A 22,875-nucleotide genomic window follows, 5' to 3' on the forward strand; every position below is an offset into this window, starting at 1 on the left:
TAATAATGTAAAACCGACCACAATACTCAACAGGTGACAATCAACAAGTACAAAAACCATTGACAAAAATCTCAAGCACATCTATGAGGACTCAAGACTCCACACCCTACTCATTTGGGAAATAGGTTCTTCGAATTTTAGTATATTAACATAATTCAAGATTACTTCTCTTTATTCTTATCGTGTCGGAACGTGACACTCCGATCCCCTAATGCTACGTGTCGGAATGTGACACTCCGATCCATTATTCCTATGTGTCGGAATGTGACACTCCGATCCATTATTCTACGTGTCGGAACGTGACACTCCGATCCATTATTCTACGTGTCGGAACGTGACACTCCGATCCATTATTCCTATGTGTCGGAACGTGACTCTCTGATCCATCTATCTCATTATTTCAGTTCATCCAGCTTTCTTTATGTCAAGAATCATCTTAATAGAGAGGATTTAAGATTGAAGATTCAATAGTTTCATCATTCTAATCACCACAATGATACGATCACAACATACAAACACACAATCAAGTATATAGAAGACTTTACAATACCACCCAATACATATCAATCGCTATTAAGAGTTTACTATCACATAGAATAAACCATAACCTACCTCCACCGAAGAATCGTGATCGAGCAAGCTATCTTCCCAACGCCTTTGCTTTCTTCTTCGTTCTTCCTCTCTGTCTTTTTCTTTTTCTTCTCTAGATTATTTTCTTTTTACCCTAATTATCATATAATTCATTATGATAAAAGTAACCCATTAGTTATCCCAAGGTTATCTCCTTTAACCCTCCAAGTAAATAAATTATTAAAGTTACCCCACTAATTTCATAAAGTTTGTCATGAATAGTCCAAAACACCCCTTTAAAACTTTTACCAGAAATCCGACCCAGTTAGGTTACGCAACCTGTGACGGTCCGTCGTGTCTATGACGGTCGGTCCTGCAGGTCCGTCACAAAGTTCAGAGAGTCAAATTCTGTAAGGGGTTTGTGACGGTACGTCGTACCTACTACGGTCCGTCCTGCTGTTCCGTCGCGAAGTTCAGAAAGTCAATCTCAGTCCCCAGATTTTCAGAGTTTTAGTGTTTTGGAACGAAGCCCCTGTGACGGCCCGTCGTGCCTATGACGGTTCGTCCTACTTGTCGTAGAGGGTAATGAGAAAAGTAGCAGAAGAAAATTTACAAGTATGGGACGACGGAATCCATCATGGGCCGTCGTGACCATGACGGTCCGTCGCGTGGTCCGTCGACCCAGTCAATTTTTATCAAATTAATCTTACTGCTCGAATCAACTAAACAGGTCGTTACAATAGATAACAATTTACCCATCGTTCGTCCCCGAACGATCACAGGAAGAAAAGCAAGGGCGAGAAAAAGTACCTGTATCTGTAAAAAGGTGGGGATATCTTTCTTGCATATCCGCCTCATTCTCCCAAGTAGACTCTTCTACTGGCCGGTTCTTCCACTGAACCTTGATAGATGCAATCTCCTTTGATCTCAACTTACGGACTTCTCTAGCAAGAATAGCAACCGGCTCCTCCTCATAAGACAAATTCTCATCAAGAAGAACTGACTCCCAGCGAATAATGTAGTTTCCATCCCCATGGTACTTTTTTAGCATTGACACATGAAATACCGGATGCACTCCTGAGAGTCCTGGAGGCAATGCCAATTCATAAGCCACCTCCCCCACGCGCTTCGAGACTTCAAATGGCCCTATATACCTTGGACTAAGTTTACCTCGCTTACCAAACCGCATCACCCCTTTCATGGGTGAAACCTTCAGCAAGACTTGTTCACCCTCCATAAAATCCAAGTCCCTAACCTTTCGATCTGCATATTCTTTCTGCCTGCTCTGAGCTGCTAAAAGTTTCTCCTGAATGAATTTTACTTTATCTAAAGATTCCCTCAAAAGATCGGTACCCCAAGGTCTTACCTCAAATGCATCAAACCAACCAATGGGAGACCTACATCTCCTCCCATACAGTGCTTCAAATGGGGCCATATCAATACTTGAGTGATAGCTATTGTTGTATGAAAACTCTGCTAAGGGTAAGAATTTATCCCAATGACCACCAAATTCTATCACACATGCACGAAGCATATCCTCCAACACCTGAATCGTTCGCTCAGACTGACCATCGGTCTGAGGGTGAAATGCAGTAATAAGATCCAGCCTAGTACCTAATTCAGCATGTAATGTTCTCCAAAACGTAGAAGTAAACTGCGTACCTCTATCTGATATGATGGAGAGTGGAACTCCATGCAATCGAACAATTTCCGAGATATAGAGTTTGGCTAACTTCTCTGCATTGTAAGTCATCTTGACCGGAATGAAGTGAGCAGACTTAGTTAACCTGTCAACAATTACCCAAATAGAATCAAACTTACCCAATGTCTTGGGAAGACCAACCACGAAATCCATTGCAATCCTTTCCCACTTCCATTCAGGAATGGGCATTCTCTGAAGTGTTCCTCCGGGCCTCTGGTGTTCATACTTTACTTGCTGACAATTCGGGCATTTGGCAACAAAATCAACAATGTCGCGCTTCATTCTACTCCACCAAAAATGTTGCTTTAGGTCGCGATACATTTTGGTTGCACCAGGATGTATAGAGTACCTTGAACTATGAGCCTCTGTATGAATAGTGTGAATCATTTCATCACCACGGGGCACACATTCCCTTCCCTTAATCCTCAAAACACCTTTCTCATCAATTATTGCCTCTTTGGCCTCTCCTCGCAATACCATATCTCGAATTCGGCTAAGCTTCTCATGAGCAAACTGTTTTCCCTTAATCTTGTCAAGGAAAGAGGATCTTGCCTCCACACAGGCCAAAATTCCTCCTTTCTCTAGTACTTCCAGCCTTATAAGGTCATTAGCCAGAGTCTGAACCTCTCTAGCCAATGGGCGTCTAGAAACCTGTAAGTGGGCTAAACTACCCATGCTCCCTGCTTTTCTACTTAAAGCATCTGCCACAGCGTTAGCTTTTCCTGGGTGATACAAAATAGAAATATCATAGTCCTTTAATAGTTCCATCCACCTCCTCTGCCTCAAATTCAAATCTTTCTGAGTAAAGACATATTGTAAACTACGATGATCTGTATAAACTTCACACTTGACCCCAAATAGATAATGTCTCCATTGCTTTAATGCAAATACTACTGCAGCCAACTCCAAATCATGGGTCGGATAGTTACGTTCATGCACTTTTAATTGCCTCGAAGCAAAAGCAATTACATTTCTTTCCTGCATTAGCACTGCACCCAAACCATAATAAGATGCATCACAATAGACAATGAAATTCTTACCTTCCACTGGCAAGTTAAGAATTGGTGCAGTAGTCTGCAAGGTCTTGAGTTTCTGAAAAGTTTCTTCACATTCATCTGACCATACAAAGGGAACATTCTGCTTAGTCAAATTTGTTACCTGCGAAGCAATAGAAGAAAATCCCTTGACAAATCGACGGTAGTAGCTAGCTAAACCAACAAAGCTTCTTACCTTTGTAACATTAGTAGGTCTTACCCAACTCTTCACTGCTTCAATCGTAGAAGCATCCACCATCACTCCATCCTTAGAAACCACGTGCCCCAAGAAGGACATTGAATCTAGCCAAAACTCACACTTGGAGAATTTGGCATAAAGCCTTTTCTCCCTCAACAACTCCAATACAATTCTCAAATGCTCCTCATGTTCTTTCCTGCTCTTTGAGTATATCAGTATATCATCAATGAATACAATAACAAAGAGATCCAGATATGGCTTAAAAATCCCGTTCATCAGGCTCATGAAAGCAGCAGGGGCATTCGTAAGCCCAAATGACATTACTAAGAATTCATAATGCCCATACCTGGTTCGAAAAGCAGTCTTTGGCACATCTGCTGCCCGTATTTTCAATTGATGATAACCGGATCTCAGATCAATTTTAGAGAAGACACAAGCACCTTGTATCTGATCGAACAGATCATCAATTCGAGGAATAGGATACTCGTTCTTAATAGTTACCTTATTCAGCTGCCTGTAGTCTATGCACATCTGAAGGCTTCCATCCTTCTATTTCACAAATAAAACAGGAGCGCCCCAAGGGGATGCACTTGGTCTTATGAAACCTTTCCCTAACAACTCCTGAAGTTGGGCCTTTAACTCCCTTAACTCAGCTGGAGCCATTCTATAAGGGGGGATGGAAATGGGGCGAGTACCCGGCTCCAGATCAATACAGAAATCGAGATCCCTATCCGGTGGCATACCAGGAAGGTCTGCAGGAAACACATCCAGAAACTCACAGACTATCGAAACAGACTCAATCGAAGGTACTTTGGAAGTATCATCCCTGAGATTTGCCAAGAAGGCTAAACAACCTTTACTAACCATCCTCTTAGCGCGAAGAAAGGAGATAATACGGACTGGGGTGGAAATGTAGTCACCCTCCCACACTAGCGGATCTGTCCCAGGCTTGGCCAATGTCACAGTTTTAGCATTACAATCTAAGATTGCAAAATTTGGGGAAAGCCAAGTCATACCCAGAATTACATCGAAATCAACAATTTCTAGCATAATCGAATCTACATAGGTGTTGCTCCCTACAAAAGTCATAAGGAAAGACCTATACACCTTCTCAACTATCAAAGACTCACCCACAGGAGTAGAGACACTAATAGGCATGTCAAGCAATTTTGCAATGTAAATCAAGACCTGTAGCAAATGAGGAAGATACATATGAAAATGTGGATGTAGGATCAAATAATACAGAAGCCATGCAATCACAGACCAAAAGATTACCTGTGATAACAGCATCAGATGTCTCTGCTTCAGACCTCTCAGGGAAAGCATAACAATGGGCCCTATCACATGTCTGTCCATTTCCCCTATCATGTTTCGCCGCAGCAGATCCAGCTTGCCTGCCACCCCGATTGATTGGGTGACCACCATTACCTTGGCCACCACGTCCTCCAGAATGGCGACCTCTCCCATGACCACCTCTACCTCTAACCACTGGGGGTCTGTAACTCTGTTTTGGACAATACCTCCTACTATGTCCGGCCTCCCCACATCCATAACAATTCCTTGAGTCATGCATAGGTCTTTTTGAAGGTGACGAAGTCTGAGGATAACCACCAAACTCAGAAAAGGGCTGACTGGGCTGCGATGGACCCTAAGCTAAAGCCTGCAGGGAAGACTGAATAGGGCGGTTTTGATAACCTCCTGAACTCTGCCCTCTGGAGTAAGAACCTCTAAACTCACTTCCCTTACGGAACTTCTTAGATGTCGACGCCATGGTGAAGTCGTCTGGCTTCACCCCCTCCACTTCTATCACATAATCAACCACTTCCTGAAAGGATTTTGCTGCAGCAGCTACCTCTAAGGCTGGAATCCGCAAATCTGACCTCAATCCCTTCACAAAACGGCGAATCCGCTCTTGTTGACTGAAACAAAGCTGAGTGGCATACCTAGATAGTGCACGAAATTTAGCCTCATACGCAGCAACATACATCCTTCCTTGCTCTAGGCTCAGGAATTCATGACTCCTCCTATCCCTCAAAGTCCAGGGTATATACTTTTCCATAAATAAGCTAGAGAATGATGCCCAAGTCATAGGTGGTGCCTGTGCTGGTTGACACTCAATATACGACCGCCACCACCTTTTGGCATCCCCCTGAAACTGATAGGTCACAAACTCCACACCGAATCGTTCTACTATGTCTACCTTATGTAGTAGCTCATGACAATCAACCAGAAAATCATAGGCATCTTCAGATTCAGCACCCTTGAATACTGGAGGTTTTAACTTTAAGAATTTCGTGAAAAGTTCATGCTGATCACTTGTCATTATGGACCCTGTAGTCAATCGAGGAAATGTGCCTATTTTCAATGAGGCATCCATGCGGGGAGCCACAGCGGCTGCATGTTGTACCCCCCGAACCTGAGGTGCTGGTGCAGAAAACACTGGGGGTGTCTTGCCCTGATCAGATAACCCGCTAAGATAGGTAAGAACCTGATTAATCATCTCTGGGGTAGGCTGGGGTGGTAATTCCTCATCTTGAACCTGCTCATTTTCCCCTTCTTCACCCTCTCTCACTACCTCATCAGTCGGTGGAGGAGTCACTGCCCTATTACTAGTTGGACCAGGTTTTTGTCCTCTACCTCTAGAGGGCGTCCTCTTGCGACCTCTACCACGGCCTCTTGCAACTGCTCCTCCTTGAGCTACGGTTCCAATGGTTGGTTCAGACGCACCCTGTCCTGCCGGTGCTGGTGTTGACACAGTTGTTGCTCTAGTTCTAACCATCTCCGAGATAGAGTGAGGATGTCAGATACTAATTTGTATCACCTAGATACCAATTGGACCCCAGTAATAGCACGAAAGAAAGAAAGAATGGAGTTTTCCTAAAGTCCTATTGCCTCTCACAGAAAAGTAAAGGCGTCCCCCTACCGTTCCTCAAGACTCTACTAGACTCGTTCTTGTGTGATGAGACCAACGAACCTAAAGCTCTGATACCAAGTTTGTGACGACCCAAAATGAGCCGTGAGTGGCACCCACACTTATCCTCCTATGTGAGTGAACCAAAAAATCTAAACCCTAACGTTTACCAATATTTAAACCATAATGAACAAAATATAATGCGGAAGACCAAAACTCATTAATATAATCAATAAATAAACTTCTAAAGTATAATACTTAACATCCCCAAAATCTGGAAGTCATCACATCAAGAACATCTATCCTCAAATTACTAAGTCTAAGAGTATCTAAGAAACTAAAATAAGTAAAACGATGGTCCATGTCCGAGCTTCAAGGACATCAAGACGTGAATGCGAGAATCCAGTCCGAACCTAGGAATAATAGCTCACCCTGAAATCTGACGTGCTGAAGACTGGCTAGAGTTGCGGACGAGTCGAAGTCAATGGTGCACTTGCTGCACTCCACAAAACAACAAGAAGGAAATAAAAGTAGGGGTCAGTACAAGGAACACGTACTGAGTAGGTATCATCGGCCAACTCAAAATAGAAAGCAATATATACTGAATAATAATATAAAATCAACCACAATACTTAACAGGTGACAATCAACAAGTACAAGAACCATTGGCAACAACACCAAGCACACCTATGAGGACTCAAGCCTCCACACCATACTCATTTGGGAAATAGGTTCTTCGAAATTGAGTATATTAACATAATTCAAGATTACTTCTCTTTATTCTTATCGTGTCGGAACGTTACACTCCGATCCCCTAATGCTACGTGTCGGAACGTGACACTCCGATCCATTTATCTCATTATTTCAGTTCATCAAGCTTTCTTTATGTCAAGCATCATCTTAATAGAGAGGATTTAAGATTAAAGATTCAACAATCTCATCATTCTAACCACCACAATTATACGATCACAACATACAAACACACAATCAAGTATATAGAAGACTTTACAATACCACCCAATACATATCAATCGCTATTAAGAGTTTACTATCACATAGCATAAACCATAACCTACCTCCACCGAAGAATCGTGATCAAGCAAGCTATCTCCCCAATGCCTTTTGCTTTCCTCTTCGTTCTTCCTCTCTCTCGCTCGTTCTCCCTCTCTGTCTTTTTCTTTTTCTTCTCTAGATTCTTTTCTTTTACCCTAATTATCATATAATTCATTATGATAAAAGTAACCCATTAGTTATTCGAAGGTTATCTCCTTTACCCCTCCAAGTAAATAAATTATTCAACTTACCCCCACTAATTTCATAAAGTTTGTCATGAATAGTCCAAAACACCCCTTTAAAACTTTTAGCAGAAATCGGACCCAGTTAGGTTACGCAACCTGTGACGGTCCGTCGTGTCTATGACGGTCCGTCCTGCACGTCCGTCACAAAGTTCAGAGAGTCAAATTCTTTAAGGGGTTTGTGACGGTCCGTCGTACCTACGACGGTCCGTCCTGCAGTTCCATCGCGAAGATCAGAGAGTCAATCTCTGTACCCAGATTTTCAGAGTTTAAGTGTTTTGGAACGAAGCCCCTGTGACGGCCCGTCGTGCCTATGACGGTTTGTCCTACTTGTCTTCGAGGGTAATGAGAAAAGTAGCAGAAGAAAATTTACAAGTATGGGACGACGGAATCCATCACGGGCCGTCGTGACCATGACGGTCCGTCGCGTGGTCCGTCGACCCAGTCAGTTTTTATCAAAATAATCTTACAGCTCGAATCGACTAAACAGGTCGTTACAATGTTAACGTTCCTGCACATATTGATGTTAATGTTGACATTCACATTGCATTGATGTTAAAATTGACGATCACGTACATGTTCATATTGACGTTCTCATTCACGTTCATGTTGACGTTTTTGTCGATGTTCATGTTCATGTTCAAATTCACATTACCATTGAATTTGACGTTCACATTGATGTTCACACTAATGTTTACATTGACGTTTAAGGTGACGTTTATGTTAACCTTGACGTTCAATTTCACGTTCAAGTTTACATTGACGTTCACGTTCTTATTAACGGTCACGTTGATATTGACGTAAATGTTTACATTCACATTGACGTTGACGTTTATGTTTACATAGACGTTCACTTTTATGTTGTCATTGACATTCATATTAACATTTACATTCATATTAACGTTCACGTTGATGTTTATATTACCGTTGACATTGATGTGCATATTGACATTTTCATTGAAATTCACGTTAACATTTATGTTTGTGTTCACGTAGACATTCACGCTGATGTTCACTTTAACGTTCAAGTTTATGTTCATGTTCACATTTATATTCTCGTTAAAGATCATTTTGATGTGGACGTTAACATTGACTTTGACTTTTACTTTTACGTTGATGTTGACATTTATGTTTCCATTGATGTTCATGTTTACTCTGATGTTCATGTTCATGGTAATGTTCACATTGACATTTACATTGACGTTGAGGTTGATGTGCATGTGATATTCAAATTGGGGTTGACGTTGATATTTATGTTGACCTTAACATAGACATTTACGTTAACGTTCAAGCTGACGTTTAGGTTGACATTGACGTTCTTGACATTAACATTTACGTTCACATTGACGTTCATGTTCACATTGATGTATTCATTGACATTGAAGTTGACGAGCTCGTTGATGTTCATATTAGAGTTGACATTGATATTTGTGTTGACTTAACATAGACGTTTACATTAACACTGAAGCTAACGTTTAGGTTTACATTGATGTTCATGTTTATGTTGCCGTTCACGTACACATTTACGTTGTAGTTTACGTTGATGTTGGCATTGACGTTTGCGTTTATGTTTTCAATTACGTTGATATTTTCTTTGACGCTTATGTTGATATTGATGTTGATGTTTACATTTAGGTTGACATTTACGTGGACGTTTATGTTGACATTTATGTGTATGTTGATATTGACGTTCGCGTTCACTTTTATATTGACGTTCATGTTATCTTTTTCATGGACGTTGACATTCACGTTGATGTTAACGTTCATGTTCATGATGAAGTTCACATTGACATTCACGTTAACATTGATATTGACGTGCACATTGACATTCCCATTCACATTTATGTTGACGTTCACGTTATATTGCTATTGATGTTCGCATTAATGTTGAAATTTATATTGACGTTGACGTTGATGTTAATATTGATGTTTACATTGACACTTATGTTGATGTTGAGTTGATGTTGATATTGATGTTTACATTACGTGGATATTGACGTTAACATTTATGTGTATGTTGACAATCACATTGACATTGATATTTATGTTCACATTTGCGTTTACTTTAACTTTTACGTTTACTTTTATGTTCACGTTCACGTTCATGCTTATGTTGACATTCACATTCACTTTGACCTTCATGTTGATGTTTATATTTACGTTCATTTTTATGTTGACATTGACATTCACTTTGACATTGATGTTCAAGATGATGTTGAAGTTGACGATGACGTTCATGTTGATGTTTTCATTTACGTTCAAGTTGACGTTTACATTGACATTGATGCCATCACTCACATTTACATTCACATTGACGTTCCAAATGACGTTGACGTTGAAGTTCAAGTTGACATTCACTTTGACGTTCACATTGACTTTCACATTCACATTGATCATTTTGAATTTAGGTTGACATTCACATTGACATTTATGTTGTCGTGCACATTGACGTTGATTTTAATATTGATGTTCACGTAGATGTTCATATTGACGTTCAGATTGACGATCATGTTGAAGATTATGTTGATGTTGACGTTCTTGTTCAGGTTTACATTAATATTTACGTTGACGTTAATACTAATGTTTACATTGATGTTCAAGGTGACGTTGATATTGATATTGACGTTCACGTTCACATACAAATTCATGTTGATGTTCACATTCACATTCTCATTAATGGTCATGTTGATGTTGATGTTGACGTTTACATTCACATTGACGTTTACGTTTATATTCATATTAACGTTCACATTTCTCCTGACATTCATGTTCACATTAACATTCACGTTAAAATTAACATTCATGTTCATATTAACGTTCACGTTCACATTAACGTTCATATTCACGTTGATTTTTACATTTACGTTGACGTTGACATGCATGTTGACATTTGCATTGACATTGACATGGACATTTATGTTTATGTTCAAGTAGACGTTCACACTTATGTTTAAGTTTAAATTCATGTTCATGTTTATGTTCTCGTTAACGGTCATGTTGATATTGACATTGATGTTTACGTTTACGTTGACCTTGAAATTTACGTTAACATTAAGGTTCACGTTTACCTGGACATTCATGTTCACGTTGATGTTCACATTGACTTTTAAATTGACGTTGAAGTTGACATCCACGTTGATGTTTATATGGGCGTTTACTTTGATATTTGTGTTGACATTAACATAAACGTTTACGTTAATGTTCAATTAGACATTTTGGTTTACATTGACGTTGATATTTACGTTTGGTTGATGTTTACGGTGACGCTTATGTTGATGTTTACATTGATATTGATGTTGACGTTTATATTTAGATTGACATTTACGTGGAAGTTGATATTGACATTTATGTGTACGTTGATGTTGACATTGATGTTCACATTCACTTTAACATTGACACTCACTTAACATTGATGTTGATGTTTATGTTGATTTCTATGTTTACATTCATTTTTAGTTGAAATTGATGTTGATGTTTATGTGGACATTGATGTTCCCAATGATATTTATATTGACATTGACATTTATGTTGATGTTTACGTTTACGTTCATTGTGACGTTTATGTTGACGTTTACGTTGACATAGACGTTTAATTTGACATTCACATTAACGTTCAAGTTAACATTCACATTGATGTTGACATTCACATCGATGTGAATGTTTATGTTCATGTTGACGTTCCAGTTGACTTTCACGATGACGTTTACATTAAGGTTCACATTAGTGTTGACGTTTCCAATTACATTGAAATTGACATTCACATTCAAGTTTACCTTCACTTACATATTCATGTTAAAATTGATTTTCACATAGATGTTTAAGATCACATTGACGTTTATGTTGATGTTCACATTGACGTTTATGTTGATGTTTTCATTGATATTTATGTTGACATTAACGTTAACGTTAACATTGATGTTTATGTCTTGTTTACGTTCACAGTGATGTTTAAGTTTACATTTAATGTGACGTTGATGTTAATATTCACTTTTATGTTCAAGTATATGTTTATGTTCACGTTCAACTTCTTGTCAATGGCATGTTGATGTTGACGTTGATGTTTACATTCACATTGACATTGACATTTACGTTCACATTTACGTTGATGTTCACGTTCATGCTGTGCACGTTGACATTTTGATTGACGTGCACGTTTACATTGACATTGATGTGCATGTTGATGTTCACATTAACATTGATGTATATATTTATGTTGACGTTCACATAGACATTCACGCTGATCTTTACGTTGACGTTCAAGATGAAGTTTAGGTTGACATTAACATTGAAATTATTGATGATATTAATATTTACACTGATATTCACATTGATGTTGATGTTGATGTTGACTTTGACGTTCACGCTGATGTTTACATTGAAACATACATTGATGTTGATGTTTAATTTAAGGTTCACGTTGACGTTTATTTTGACATTCATGTTCAAGTTGATGTTCACATTGACATTCACGGTGACATTTATGTTGATGTTAACATCGACGTTTACATTGAAGTTCATATTGGCGTTGACGTTCACATTGACGTTGAATTCATGTTTAATTTCACGTTGATGTTTACATTGATTTTTATATTAACGCTTATGTTCATATTGACGTTAATTTTAATATTGACATTTACATTTGCGTTAACCTTTCCGTGGATGTTAATTTTGACATTTACATTGACGTTGATGTTGACATTTATGTTGACGTTTGAGTTTACGTTGATGCTCATATTTATGTTGACGTTCATATTCACAATGATTTTTATGTTTATGTTTATTTTTATGTTTACGTTGACATTGATATTTATGTTCACGTTCATGTTATGCACGTTGACATTTTGATTGACGTGCACGTTTACATTGACGTTGATGTGCATGTTGATGTTTACATTAACATTGATGTTGATATTTATATTGACGTTCACATAGACATTCACGCTGATGTTTACGTTGACCTTCAAGATGAAGTTTAGGTTGACAGTAACGTTGAAATTATTGATGATATTAATGTTTACACTAATATTCACATTGATGTTGATGTTGATGTTGACTTTGACGTTCACGCTGATGTTTACATGGAAACATACATTGATGTTGATGTTTAATTTAAGGTTCACGTTGACGTTCATGTTGACATTCATGTTCATGTTGATGTTCACATTGACATTCACGGTGACATTTATGTTGACATTTACATCGACGTTTACATTGAAGTTCATATTGGCGTTGACGTTCACATTGTCGTTGAATTCATGTTTAATTTCACGTTGATGTTTACATTGATTTTTATATTAACGCTTATGTTCATATTGACGTTGATTTTAATATTGACGTTTACATTTGCGTTAACCTTTCCGTGGATGATAACTTTGACATCTACATTGATGTTGACGTTGACATTTATGTTGACGTTTGAGTTTACGTTGATGCTCATATTTATGTTGACTTTCATATTCACAATGATTTTTATGTTTATGTTTATTTTATGTTTACGTTGACATTGATATTTACGTTGACGTTAATATTCACGATGATTTTTACATTGACATTGCTGTTCACGTTGATGTTTACATTGCCGTTCAAACTAATATTTAAGTTGACGTTTCTATTGACGTTCACATTCTATTTTACCTTGATGTTCATCTTTACTTTGACATACACGTTCTTGTTGTGTTTTACGTTTACGTTTATTTTTACATAAATGTTCACATTGATGTTTATTTTACTCTTGATGTTCACAATAATGTTGACATTGACGTTGGCGTCATGTTAATGTTTACGTTTTGGTTCAAGATGATGTTTACATTGATGTTGACTTCAACAATTATGTTGGCATTCACATTGATGTTCCAGTTGAAAATTCAATTGACATTAAAGTTGACGTTGACATTCACGTTGGTGTTGACGTTCATGTTCACTTTGATGTTTATGTTGACGTTTACGCTTACGTTTATGTTGACGTTCACATTGATATTGACCTTGCCAATTACGTTAAAGTTGATATTCACTTGATATTCACATTCATGTTGATGTTCACTTTCTTATTGATGCTGACATTACGATCACGTAAATGATCACGTTCACATTGATGTTCATGTTTGCGTTCACATTGACGTTCATGCTGACGTTTACATTGATTCTTATATTGACGTTCACGTTCATATTAATATTGACATTGACATTCATGTTAACGTCCACAGTGATGTTTACATTGAAGTTCAAGGTGACATTGATGTTGACGTTGATGTTCACTTTGACGTTCAAGTTTACATTTACGTTGGTCACATTGATGTTAGCGTTGACGTGTACGTTCATATTGACATTGACATTTACGTGCACGTTTACATTCACGTTCATGTTAACGTTTACATTCATGTTAATGTTTACGTTAATGATTATATTGACTTTGAAATTGACGTGAATGTTGACATTGATGTTGACGTGCACATTAACGTTAACATTGACGTTGACATTGATATTTATTTTGACGTTCACATAGACGTTCACATTGATGTGTATGTTGACGTTCATGCTGACATTTAGGTTGACATTGACGATGATATTCATGTTGATACTAAAATTTACGTTGACATTCACGTTGATATTAACATTGACTCTGAAGTTTACATTGATATTTACATTGACGTTCACACAGACATTTACGTTTATGTTGACATTAATGTTCAATTTAAGGTTCACTTTCACATTGACATTCATGTTGACGTTCACATTGATAATAATATTCATTTTGACGTTCACATTGACTTTCACGCTGACATTTATGTCGATGTTCATATTGAGGTTTACATTAAAGTTCACATTGTCTTTGACGTTCGACGTTGAATTGATGTTTATGTTGACTTTTATGTTCATGCTGACGCATATGTTAATATTGACTTTGATGTTAATGTTTATATTTACATTTATGTTGACCTTTACGTGGACATTAACATTGGCGTTTATGTGTACTATGACGTTTACATTGATATTGATGTTCATGTTTACGTTCATATTCACATTCACTTTGACTATCATGTTTATTTTGACGTTCACGTTGACATTGATTTTTACGTTTACATTGACGTTATCATTGACATTGACATTGATGTTTACGTTTACATTGACGTTAAAAATAATGTTTATGTCGACATTGATGTTCACGCTTATGTTTACATTGATGTTCAAGCTGACGTTTAAGTGGACGCTAACGTCAACATTGACGTTGACGTTCACGTTCAGTTTTACATTGAGATTGATGTTCACATTGATGTTGACGTTCATGTTGATTTCTATGTTTACATTCATTTTTATTTTGACGTTGACATTGATGTTTATATTGACGTCATGATGATGTTGACATTGATATTGACGTTCACATTAATGTTTATGTTTACATTCCACCTGTCGCTTATGTTGACGTTGACGTTGTCATTCACATTGCTATTCCAGTTGACGTTCACATTGACGTTGATATTCACATTGATGTTCATGTTCATGTTCATGTTGATGCTTAAGTTGACGTTCAATATGACGTTTACATTGAGGTTCACATTGATGTTTACGTTGCCAATTACGTTCAAGTTGACATTAACATTGATATTCAGATTCAAGTTGATGTTTACATTCACATTGACGTTTACATTGACGTTCGCGTAGATGTTAATGTTAACATTGACGTTCGTGTTATTATTTCCGTTGATGTTTATTTTGAGGTTTATGTTCACATTAACATTGATGTTGACATTCCTGTTAACGTTCATAGTGATGTTTACATTGACGTTCAAGGTGATGTTGATGTTGAAGTTGACGTTCACTTTGATGTTTAAGTTTATGTTTAAATTAACGTTCAAGTTCTTTTAACAGTCACGTTGACGTTTATATTGACGTCAATGTTCACGTTGAGAATTACATTTACGTTCAGATTGACGTTGAAATTTAAGTTGACATTCACGTTCACGTTAATGTACACGTTGATGTTTACATTGATATTGATATTGATGTTGATGTTGATGTTGACATTGATGTTGGCATTGGTGTGTACGTTGATGTTCACATTTACAATGACTTTGATCTTAATGTTGATGTTCACGTAGACATTCAAGCTGATGTGTACATTCATGTTCAAGCTGGCATTTAGGTTTACATGACATTGACGTATTCGTTGATATTAATGTTCACATTGACATTCAAGCTTACGTTGACATTAACGTTCAAATTGCTGTTAACATTAACGTTCATTCTGACATTTATGTTTACTTTGACATTGATGTTCAATTTGATGTCACGACCGGAGTCTATACTCTAGCCGAAACCGGCGTCTTTCACCTCTCAGATTTTGCAAACAACCGTACATACATCATCATTACATCATCTAGGTTAATTTTAGTAGAAAATTTAAACTTTTTGTTTACTTAGACTTTATAGTGAGAAACATTGAACTCGTATAACACTATCTACATAAACTCATAAGCGTTCACAACAACCATCTAATATAAAGATAATAAAATTAAAGACATATTCAATATCTGTATAACATATAGGGTTGCAAAAATGGCACCAATAAAAAATCTGAGAATAAATGGGAAAGAAAAATTAGTGGAACATACTCCACTAGATAATGTCTATGTAAATGCTAGAAAAAAATAGTAAGTGTCAGGATCGGAATGTAGACCCCAGACGAAACCGACGTCGTTAAACTCTTAGAGGTCACAGATAAGCCTACATACGTCATCGTTACTTCATCTAGGCTAATTTTAGCAGAAAATTTTAAAATTTTAGTTACTTGAAGTATATTTCGACTTAATAGTAGGATACATTATACTCATATAAGATTTTTCAACATCAGTTCATAATAGTTCACAACAACCATCTAATACAAAGATACTCTACTGCATGAAATTGTCATATCATAAATATAAAGTTTAATGAATGGCACCAATACAATGTACGAGAATAATTTAGAAAGAAACGCTACTTCAACATACTCCACAACCTCAAGCCTATATATAAGCTAAAATATAAAACGCAAGCGCCCTCGAAAGCATGACGGCCTACCAAATTTGTATGAAAGCTCCACGTTCGGATTACTTCTGCGTTGACTCGTAAGCTCTACTGTCCAGTTGTACTTGCATCTAAAAGTAGATAAATGTTTGGAATTAGTAAACACTTGTACTAAGTAGAGGTATATGCAAGAACACACCACAGACATGCATGATTAAGAAGAGTTCTTTCCTATTGATATGAATTATGGAAAGTCAAGGCATTGGACTAGCCAATTTCGGATTAGGAAAGTGATTCAATTAGAGTAACATGCACCATTATACTTATCACTTTGCTAACATCGTAAAATATTTCACATGTCATATAACATAGTTCATATCATTATTTCATATACCATGAGACCTTGGAATCATGGACATGACATTAGGACTTCCCAAATTGAGGGCTCAACATATGGGACCTCAACGAGGTAGCCTTTTTTTAACAAACATTCAGTATGCTTCATTCATTCATGCATACTTCATTTTCATTCTTTCATATACTAGTGCAACCACCAGTCATACCTAGGATGTAGTTTAAGACTCTCATCGGTTTCGTTGTGCAATGACAAAGAATAACTTAGTGTTATTACTTAAGTATAGATCACCTCTTGATTATATTTTACAATCACCTTTGGTATCGTTCATTTCATTATATGAATTTGTTGAAGCTTACCTCATTTTTTCTGTGGGAAATGTAACCTTAACCGACATAGATCATGTGAGCTTCATGAAATCTAGTGTGGAATCCCCGTACAAAAAAGAGGTGGAATCACCGGCCAAAGTGAACCAAAACATGCTAGCGTATATAGGGAATTGAACCCTGCTAGATCCCTCTATTGGCAGTAGAGGTTAAAAGACTTGGATATATAAGGAGACCAATACCCGACTTGCCGGACAGTCTCATCTCATCATAGTTACGTGAAACTCCGCCCTTTTCTAAGGAAGGAATCAGCGCTCATAGCTAGCCTATCAGTGCTCATTATAAAGTTCCATTACATTCAATTTATACATCATGGAAGGTTTCCTCTAGAATTAGCACATCACAGCTCATTAGGTGATTTCTGATCTCATCATTAGTATTAGGTATGCATTAACTTCAATACATTCATTAGAATGTTCATAGAGACTGTTCTCTTTATTATGTTTAGACTATCATAGGTGAGTATGTTTTGGTAACATTAAATTATGCTCATTTGACATTACTCTCATCTTTAAAATTAGCCTCTTATCATATTGTCTCCTCATTCCTTAACTTTAACACATTTGCTTTTCATAATTACTCACCCCTCCACGTGAATGTTCATTTCATTGTATGCCAATGCACTAGGTGAGTACGTCTTAGGCTCACTTACTTTTAAACGCTTGCTAGACTTATGAGTCCACATATACAAGCCATGAGGCTTTATTCATACGTTGTCTAAGTGATTCATGTTTACCCAAGATTATGTGGCACAAGACTTATGCATCTTTTAGATATGGCAATATATTGATTTTGATCATTACAGGCAGCATTCATTAAATATTTACTCACGTATGACTGTTGTTCCAATAAATAATTGGGCAAGGGAACATGATTTCGAATACCTTGGAAAACACTTAATCTTATTTTAAACTTGATAATTGCATTTGTAAGATTTAGGGGACCCTAGTTTGATCCCCTTCAACCCTATATTATTTCCTTTCTGTTTCTCCTCTCCTTTTTCGTTTAAGTCAAGGAGGTTGTGGGTTCAATCTTCCACAAGCTCGTTATTTTTCATTTAATTTATCTCTTAAGTTTCTCATCTATCCAAGATGTTGTGGGTTCAATTCCCACTCACCAAATTTATTTTTCCTTCTTTATTTTTCTCTTAACTCTCTCATCTATTCAAGAGGTTGAGGGTTCAATCCCCACTCACTACATCTATTTTTCCTCCATTATTTTTCTCCTAACTCTCTCATATATTCAAGAGGTTGTGGGTTAAATCCCCACTAACCACATATTTTTTTTTTCTCCTTTATTTATCTCATAACTCTCTCATTTGCCAAGAGGTTGTGGGTTCGAATCCCACATACCTCATTTTTATTATTTCTTAAGTTCATTCTTCTCTTCTCTCCTTCATCCGTCCAAGAGGTTGCAGGTTTGAACCCCACACGCATCACTTCATTTTCTTTCATTTTCCCCCAACTTTTCACATGAGATTTACCCCATTTTGAATCCCCCTTACCACATTATATTATTTAATTTTTTATGACATGTATATGGTGAGGTCTTGGGTTCAATCCCCACTGACCTCAAGCATTTAAAAAAATATTTTAGAACGTGATTTTTTCCTTACATTACGCTGCAAGAAAACTAATTTCCATAATGTTGGAATTCCGTTCACCCTCTTGCATTCTATATTCTCAACACTTAGATTTCAGATTTAATATAAATTTTCGTGTAATATCTAGTGGATATTTAAGTGAGTTTTCATGGTTCTTTTCGAGAATTTAATCAGCTTTTTGCAGTCCATTTTCTCACCCTTTTTAACGTTAAACATTAAGACATTTTGAGTAGTTTTTACGGAGATTTTTAGGTGCATTTTCAAGGTTACTTTCAATCAAGAATTATCATTTAATTCATAAACTTTTAACTTATATGTACATCACCTTTTTAACATATTAATATATGTAAAATAAAACGTTTTAACATGAAAAAATCAAGGCTTCAAACCATGGCTTACTCACGGCACACACATGCACAATCAAGATAACGTAAATCACTTTTTCGGAACACATTTAAAATTTATCACAAAATTTCATAATACACATTAAGAAACGTAATCACAATCAGCCATAAAATCATCTACTAGAAATCATACCATGACATACTTTAAATATTTCAAAGGATCTAATGACAGAGGCATGCAAAGGGGACAACCTCAAATTTTTTTTACTGGAATTAAGCTGAACTTAGGGGTCTCTTGGGAAAGGGACCAAGAGAGAAGAAATTCCATTCCTAAATATAATTCAAACTTTTCTTAAGTTATTAAAAAATCCCACCACTAAGCCAACATCTTACCACCATAATCAAAAGCACAATTTGAAGAGAACTTGGTTTATGCTTTTCATTTTGAAGCTTGTTTTGCTTTTTGAGTTTGAGAGTTCAAGTTCTTGATGAACTTTATGTTTTTTTTTTTATTATGTTTTCTTGTTTTATAGAAGTTGAGCGTGTAAATAAGATAAGAGTAGAGAGAAAAGAGAGAATGAGTTATCTTATGATTAGGAGATTATGTTGATAATTACTCCAAGTAGGACACCTCGTATTTTATTAATTTTACTATCAAAAATATTTATTTCCTTTACATAAATCAGAAAATTAGATATTAATTAATTCAATTAAGTCACTACAGAAAATTAAATCATATAAATCATTGCTTCGACACAGGCTCAACCCTAGTGGACCAATATTTTGCTTAAAGGGTAAATTTAAGCCACCTCTACCCAAATTGCCCCATAACCATATTAATTAATTAAATCATTAATTATTTAAGATAATTACAATACTACCTTTACCCCTTTTAAAGTCCGTTTAAGACTCATGCTGGTGAATCTTTATATTCGGGTTCCGTACATGGCTGGACCCAACCTTTCCTAGGTCGATTAACTCACCATGTTAGTTTGCTTGGTTGTTGTAGAGGTTCAGAGGTCTTGTTCTACTCGCATCTATATGTGTGGACCCGATCTAATCTAGGCATTCAAGATACATTAAGCATTACTTAGCATAGTTATATTAGGGTTGTTATAGTAAGCATCCTCGATAGCTTAGAGCCTACTGAATCCGGATGAAAGCTCCATGTCTGGATAACTTCAGCATCGATTCGTAAGTTCTAGCGTCCAACTACACCTGTACCTAAAAGTAAAGAGTTATATTGGATTAGTACGCACTTGAAGTTATTATGGGTATATGCAAGCACACACAACGAACATACATTATTAAGAAGAGCTCTCTCATAACGATATGATTTATGGAAAGTCAACTCAGTGGACTTGCCAATTCGGATTAGGAAAGTCATGCTATGTGACTAAAATGCATCATCATACATAGCATATTGCACACAACACATAACATATTTCATATCATTCGTCCATATGCCATGGGACCTTGGAATCATGGACTTGACATTCAGACTTCCCAAAATGAGGAGTCAACAGTTGGGACCTCAATTAGGGATCCTTTTATAGAAAACTTAGAGTCTTCTTCATTAATTAATACGTAATTCATTTTCATTCATTCGTAAGATAGTGTAAATACCAACCATACATAGGATGTAGTTTAATACTTTCATGGGGTTCATTGTGCAATGACCAAGAATGACCTAGTGTCCTTACTTAAGTCTAGTTTACTTCAATATTATCCTATCCTAACACCTTTGGTATCGTTCATATCTGTATGTTATCAACATGAGGTTTGCCTTATTCTGTCTTTGGAAACATTAACCATAACCGACATAGATCATGTGAGCATCATGAATCAAGTGTTTAAAACCACAACAAAAAGAGGTGGAATCACCGGCCAAGGTAAACAAAAACATGCAAGCATATATAGGGAATCAAACCCTGCTAGAACCCTATATTGGCAGTATAGGTTCAAAGACTAGGAGATATAAGGATAGCCATACCCGTCTGGACGGACACTCTCATATAATGAGAATTACACAAACCTTTGCCTTTCCAAAAGAAGGAATAGTAACTCATAGCTAGCATATCAGTACTCTATATAAAAATCCATTAAATTCATCTCATACATCATAGAAGGTGGCTTCTAGCATGAGGCTTCATATCTCATTAGATGATTTCTCATCTTATCAATATGTACTAAGTGTGAATTGTCCCTACACTTACATATAGAGAGTGATTGACACTTGTCTCTTAATATTCAATACTCTCTGAGGTGACTACTTTTGGTGACCTTATATAGGCGTAGGTAAAACTTGTCTCACTTAAACTAGCCTCATTTTATGGTGCCACCCTGTTCTCTTTTAACATCTTTTTGTTTCATCTTTACGCACCTTTCATTATTTGTTCATCGTATCACATACATATTCTCTCATAGTGTTTACATTGAGGGACATTGGTTCTAGACGTAGATAAAACTGGTCTCACTTGTACTAGCATCACCTCATGTAGCCACTCTTTCTTTGCTTATTCATCGTTTAGTAAATATATACTCTGTTAGAAAATTCAATTCGTGTAACTATTTTTAGGCTTCGATGAAGGTTATCTAACTTGCACTTGCTTATAGTCATTTAGTCACTCTTTTCTTTATATATTAACTATAAATTCATTCTTTACACTTTCTTTTGGAGTATGCTTAATATTTTACTTTATATAATTCTACACTCCCATTATGTGAATGTTCATTTCGTCATATGCCAATTCATTTGACCTTTTAATATGTTTCACACTCTTCCATAAACCTCCTAGGTTCACATCATTTCATTATATCAATCTTAGGTTCGCTTACTTTTAAAAGTACGCTGGACTTATGGATCCATACGTACAAGCCATGAGGCTTAATTCATAGTTCGTCTATGTGATTCATACTCAGCCAAGATTATGTGGTGCAAGTTATATGCATCTTGTTGGTATGCTTATATCTTGATTTCGACTCTTAGAGGAAGCTTTCATTAAATATATGTTCACGTACGACTTATGTGTCAATACACAATTGGGCAAGGGAACCTGATTTCAAATCCCTTGAACAACACTTAATATTATGTTAAAGTTGGTACTTGCATTTTTCAGATTTGGGGGACCCTAGGTGCATCCCCATAATATTTTTTTCTTTTCCTTCTGTCTTTCCCGTTTAAGGTAATGAGATTGTGGGATCAATCCCCACCAACTCATTCGGTTTCTCTTAATTTTTCTCTTAACTTTATCCAAGAGGTTGTGGGTTTAAACCCCACTCAACTCGTTTTATTTTTCTTTTTATATTTCTCCTAACTATCTCATCTATTCAAAAGGTTGTGTTTTCAATCCCCACTAACTTCATTTATATTCTTCCATTTTATTCTCCTAATTCTCTCCTCTATTCAAGAGGTTGTGGGTTCAATCCCCACTCACTACATTGCATTTTTTCCCTTTATTTTCTCCTAAATT

At 36.6% G+C, this 22,875-nt stretch overlaps 1 protein-coding gene across 1 annotated transcript in view; it reads left to right on the plus strand.

Moving 5' to 3' along the window:
• The window catches only part of LOC107022174, a 34,911-nt gene extending 19,371 nt beyond the window's left edge, over positions 1-15,540 (plus strand). Inside the window, exons 3-8 of the mRNA XM_015222861.1 lie at positions 9,347-9,568; positions 10,210-10,341; positions 11,025-11,131; positions 13,915-14,167; positions 14,258-14,359; positions 15,319-15,540. Of these exons, the coding sequence (XP_015078347.1) occupies positions 9,347-9,568; positions 10,210-10,341; positions 11,025-11,131; positions 13,915-14,167; positions 14,258-14,359; positions 15,319-15,540 (1,038 nt within the window). The remainder of the gene's footprint in view (positions 1-9,346; positions 9,569-10,209; positions 10,342-11,024; positions 11,132-13,914; positions 14,168-14,257; positions 14,360-15,318) is intronic.
• Positions 15,541-22,875: the final 7,335 nt, after the last annotated feature.

This window comes from Solanum pennellii, chromosome 6 (genome assembly GCF_001406875.1).
Source record: "Solanum pennellii chromosome 6, SPENNV200".
In the NCBI taxonomy this organism is placed as follows: Eukaryota; Viridiplantae; Streptophyta; class Magnoliopsida; order Solanales; family Solanaceae; genus Solanum; species Solanum pennellii.